This window comes from Lineus longissimus, chromosome 8 (genome assembly GCF_910592395.1).
Source record: "Lineus longissimus chromosome 8, tnLinLong1.2, whole genome shotgun sequence".
Classification (NCBI taxonomy): domain Eukaryota; kingdom Metazoa; phylum Nemertea; class Pilidiophora; order Heteronemertea; family Lineidae; genus Lineus; species Lineus longissimus.
Window position 1 is genome coordinate 593,419 of NC_088315.1, and position 5,405 is coordinate 598,823.

General features: G+C 40.5%; 1 protein-coding gene across 2 annotated transcripts; it reads left to right on the forward strand.

The window, feature by feature from the left end:
- Positions 1–1,297: 1,297 nt before the first annotated feature.
- LOC135492260 (archaemetzincin-2-like) lies at positions 1,298–4,666 on the forward strand. Of its 2 annotated transcripts, none has more exons than XM_064778609.1 (3): positions 1,298–1,315; positions 1,934–2,820; positions 3,112–4,666. In XM_064778609.1, exons 2-3 carry the CDS (start codon positions 2,017–2,019, stop codon positions 3,400–3,402), a joined length of 1,095 nt encoding a protein of 364 aa, XP_064634679.1. In that variant the 5' UTR covers positions 1,298–1,315; positions 1,934–2,016; the 3' UTR covers positions 3,403–4,666. The 2 variants fall into 2 exon arrangements, with proteins under 2 accessions (XP_064634679.1, XP_064634680.1); XM_064778610.1 differs by lacking the exon at positions 1,298–1,315 and adding an exon at positions 1,593–1,829.
- The last annotated feature ends 739 nt before the right edge of the window (positions 4,667–5,405 follow it).

The window sequence follows — 5,405 nt, forward strand, 5'->3', positions numbered from 1 at the left end:
TCAACCTTGTTGTTTGGTTAACAGAGCCAGGTCACCGGTTTATGATCACCAGTATGAATACTAACATTATGTCTTTGAAGATGAGCAGGAAAATTGGGTTGCACCTTGATTTGTTGAACTCGTATGGCAATTTAAAATTCTTCAAGTATTTTGTTAATTTAATGAGGAGAAGCTGAACGTTATTTATTTTGTAATTTAAAGTGTAATAATGGTGATCTTCACCTCACTTGCTTATTATCTACAACAAATGAACAGTTAATTGACAGTTGTTTTATTCATGGGTTCCATTGAGATGTTCTCGACAAATATGCATTGCAATATCAAATGTACAAGCAAATTGGGAGAATTTATAATTTTGGGTAAATGTTAGTCATATGTTTTTCTGTTGTTCCACAAACTATAAAATCTCCCTTAAAAAGCTGCCACAAATTATTTAGGAAATTTTTTGTAAAATGTAAATTTTTGGAGATGTCACGTTGGAGGAAGCATTTATATTGTGGAAGTATTTTCTATATTCTTACTCGGAATAAAATGATATGTGGAAAGAAATTTTTCTTGAGAAATTTGTCAAAGACAATGCGACTGTCGATACTACAACTTGGCATTGTTTCATCCAAATTAATGGTTCGAAATGAAGCCAAATGAAAAAGCTGTATACTATAGAATCATGCACTTGATTGGGAACAACGTTTACATGACGTAGTGTTGGCCGTCGTCACGTCACCAAGCATTTTACATTACTGTAACGTGACGAGACGCGACGTTTTCGTAAACGGTCCCAATCAAGTGCATGGATCTATAGTACATGTAGTCCTTCCAGGCTACCGACTGGCATGAGTTGTATCGATGGAAGAGGAAGTGTCTCAGAAGACCAATGAGAGCTTTTATTAGTGTGGCGCTCAACTGCCTCTGATCAGATTGAACTTGTCTGTTGAAGGGTGGTTGGTAACCATAGCTGTCAAAAACCTTTTAAATACGATGACCTGATATTGAGGGTTTTTTCACTAGAGTGGCGAGGTGCAGCGATAGCACATCTTATAGAAGAAACTCCAGGTCCTCTCCTTTGCTGTGGCTGTGGGGAAACGGAGACCGTTCTTCCTTGTCACATTAACGTGGAGAGAATATGACACGACATGACTGCTCCTGGCCGATTTTGCAGTGCAGGTTGATTCTGCTCTGGATGGGCCTGGAGGGATCCCTTCGAAGACAGTTTTCGGTTGTTTCGCCCCAAGTCGTTTCGCTCCCTTGATGGACTTTTTGTTGCTAAATTCCGCGGAACGAGAGGAATTAGTCGAACGACACCAACAACTAAATGGTGACCTGATTTTTAATTTTTTCAATTTCTTCACCAAAATCGCTAAATAACCGCATAGTTATGTTGGAAAAATCCATATGTTCTAATAACCTGAAAGACAAAAACATTTATCTCCCCGTTGAAGTAGAAGAATCCATGATTTCCACATAACCACGCGTGTATCGTGCAAAAATCTGGTCCCAAAAATATCATGATGATGATCATCATAACTTCTCCAGCCCTGCGCACAAACCCCTGAGACATTCGCCCTCATTTGGTGAAATACAGGCGTACATTACCTCAGCACCGAGATTAAACTATCAACCTCGGTTCTATCTAGTATATTATACCGCACTTCTATGATTTGTAAGAATGAAATAGAAAACTGCATTTGGATCTCTTAGTCCCAGATATAGAATTGAGGTTGCAGTGCGTACCTCGAAGGAGACACTGCTCTCTCATTGTCGGCATGATCAAATGCGAGTCATGCAGTTGAATGATGCTTAAAAGATTTTCCCACTCCATCATCAACTTGGTAAATGGTAGTGTAGGCTAGTGGAGAAAAATCAACATCTTATTCTTACTGCACTAGACATCTTGCTTTGATTTTTTTTCATAATGATTCATATTTTTTTGCAGGGTGCTCATGACTTGACAGCTTGAATGAACAGGAACAGGAAAGGGACTCACCCTGCAAAAACCATGGATTTAGCACATTCCTAATGCCCTGTGCCGTTCACTGTTGTAGACTTGAGTTTGGTGCCATGTCTTCCATTGCAAAGTTATTTGAATCGTGCTTTGCTCCTGTCAGTGATGATGAGCGTACAATAAAATATGTTCTCGGAACTTGTAAATTCAAACACGGTGAAGATGCAGTTTATAGACTTGCCAAATTATGCCAGCGACAGCATGCTTGCCAACTGAACAAAACAAACGGGTATTCCCACCTTGAAGAATTGGATGAACTCTTCAGGCCAAAGTTGCCCCCACAGCACTTTGGGGAACAGACATTTAACCAGTGGAAGGTTCTCATTGACCTTAATTTCAAATGGCGTAGGTTGAAACAAAGGAAATTTTACTTGGTGCTACTGGGTGATATGCCAGACTTTGTAACGAGTTTTCGCACAAGATCAGGTCTTTGTTTTCTGGGTGTTCTGCGGGAATTCATGGCCAAATTCTTCTGTGGCATGGAGGTTGAGATTCTGCCACCAATGTTTGATGTTTTCAATCATTGGGACATCATGACGAGGTACCACAAAGTCACTGGTCAGAAGCAGTACTTAGTAACCGACATAGCGGAAAGGTTATCAAAATATCTACCAAAAGATGCAACCAGTATTCTCGGGGTGTCGTGGACTGATCTCTTTCCATCTGAAGATTTGAATTTTGTGCTTGGAGAGGCTTACTTCCGATACAATACAGCTGTGTTCTGTTTTGGTCGATTTGAGCCCAAGCTGTACAGGAATGGTGTCCCCCCTCCTCCTATCGAACACATCAATGGCTTTCTACTCTACAAAATGATCAGGGTGAGTTGTGATCTGATATCATCTCAAAATAAGGGATAACGTCATCCCTATTATTGAACTTTTGTTTAGCAAGGTACATTTGAAAGTAAACCGCTGTGAATGAATAGGCTTGAAGACATATGTTTGCCATTGATTAAAAATGAAAGTAAGAACCGCTTTGAAGGTGTTCACCATTGTCTCGCTGCACGTTGCAATTGGACCAACACATTTTGTAGCCGAGGGTATAAGGGATGAACTGCCAAGATTTTTCATATTGTTATATATTTTGATGATAATAGTCTTTTGTTACAGATTGTGCTTCATGAAGTGTGTCACCTCATCGGTCTGCATCATTGTGTCTACTTTGACTGTGCCATGAATGAGAGTAACTCCCTCGACATGGCCCTGGCTCAGCCGCTCTTCCCATGTCCAATATGCCTGAGAAAGATCCAGTATGTGTGTAGGTTTCGTCTGCAGGACTTCTACTCTGGGATGCTGAATATGTGCCAAGAGTTGGAGGCTGAGTTCCCATCAGAGTACATGGAGAGAGCAATCATGTGGTTACAGAGATGTATAGATGTCATTCATCTTGATCGGTACTGAGATCGCGACTGTGCTTGACAAACGAGACACTTAAATTGAACTGTTAAAGGTACTATTGCTTTGCTACATGTAGCTAGTGTTTGTCAATTTTGCATATGATATTTTATAATTTATTTTCATTTCATGCGGTGCTTCTGCTAACTTAAGACACATGCACACGATAGATAGAATAGAAGGGGGTTAATGCAGTTTACATGCAGCCCCAGGTACATTGAACATTTAGTGCCATACCCAAGTCTCACATTCTTCTTTGCCAGCCAGAGAGTGAATAATGCCTTAAGTAATGAAGGCCTTTGTGAATGTGCAATATCAGAAATTAAAGCTGCTTTGTGGAATCAATAGATAGGCAAATGGCTTAAATTGATGAATGACAATTTTACACTTAAGTGTATTCTGCTGTAATGAGTTTGATACAATAGCATGTAAGCTTTTTGCTTTGATTTTCTGTAGGAATTGATGTGAATTAATGCATGTCCTCACGATAAAAGAAAACTCAGGAGTGGCTGGACAATTCACTGCCATTTCCCAAAAAGGTCCTCATCCTCATTGATTGATGAGATAAAGGGGCTTTTACCCTCAGAGGAAACGTGGCAGTAAATACTTCAGCCAGGCTGAAATCTCATCTACATTATGATGGATTTGGTCACAATATGTTTTGATTTTTCTGTTTCATGTCTTATGCACGACTGGTCTCTCTGTTTTTCCTGGGTGATACCCACAGTCTCTTTCATTGATGTACTAGGATGTTGTTTTGAAGGATTATCTGTTAAATAAGAGTTCTTTGAGGAGAAACATGTTGGAAGGAATATCAATTGTTGCTGTGAAGGTTCAGAGTGTTGGTGCCGGGGAGGAAGCTCAATGGAGGCTATTTTGTAAGTCATAAATGGATATAAAGTTAGGGCAAGTTGAGCTATTATAATAACAAGCTCTCCTGTTCTGTTTAGACAATTCCTTCCTCTCATTTCATCCCGTGTTATGGCCCCATCACCAGTAGCTCAATCTTTTATCGATCAAATTGAGCATGAAAACAAAGCCTGTTCGATTTTTTGGTCAAGATTAGAAACTCACACTATTGGAAAAAGTAGACCTGATACATGTCGACCATTCTGTCATGCTCTCTTGTTGTAATTTCATTTTTCATTAATGTCTTGTGACTGTTCAGTCCAGTTGTTTGGATATCTTTACACTGATTACAATGAGTCTTCTTATGTAAGACAGTTCTTGATGGACTATTCAAGGTTATTTTATGAAAGAAATAAATTATTCGATTTAAAAGCCTTTCTTCTTTTAACTTCTTTTGCTGTAGAATACGAGTGGGTCTCAAAACCCATTAATTTGACCTCTATATCCGGACTCCTTCATATAAGGACAGCATATTTCAGGATCGCCAAATAGCCATTTCTGGGGATCATGTTAAACTGCTGGTTGTGACATTGTCCCCAAAACATTCCATGCGACTGACAGAATCGTCAGAAGAAAGCCAAGACTGTCGAAGTAAGGGATGTCCGGTGGGCAGCAGAGCTCGGCGTTAAAACCGCTGGTTGTGACATTGTCTCCAGAAACATCGGCCTGCTTGGACCTAGATTAGAATAGGCTGTTGGTGCCCATTGGTTAAAGGTCCCAAGATTGTCCTCCAGTTGGGTGGAAGACCATACCTGTAGATCCAAGGATAGTGGAAGACTGATCCAGGCACTAGCGGCCGCGTCCTCGAGACGTCCGAGGGCGATATGATGAAGTGTGAAAGTGGACGTTGCCTCCTGGTTAAGTAGTCCTATTGTTCAGAGAAAAATGGCCGCGCCCAGGGCAGTCCATTTCGTCATCCTGATCGTCTCTCCTCACGAAACGTACAGGACCAGGCCGTTCAACTTAGCTACATACCCGGCTGAGCTATTAGGCAAGGGGGTGTTGGCAACAAGAGGCCCGTAAGCCTGTGGCTCCGCTGATACAAGTAAACAATAAGCAATTTGTTATGATATCATAAGTCTTTTTATTTGACTATTAAT

Bases quoted from the DNA above. Each gene is read 5' to 3' on its own strand.
- LOC135492260 (XM_064778609.1), top strand. From the start codon at position 2,017: ATGCCCTGTGCCGTTCACTGTTGTAGACTTGAGTTTGGTGCCATGTCT. The intron at 2,821-3,111 runs GTGAGTTGTGAT...CTTTTGTTACAG, and splicing joins TACTCTACAAAATGATCAGG to ATTGTGCTTCATGAAGTGTG.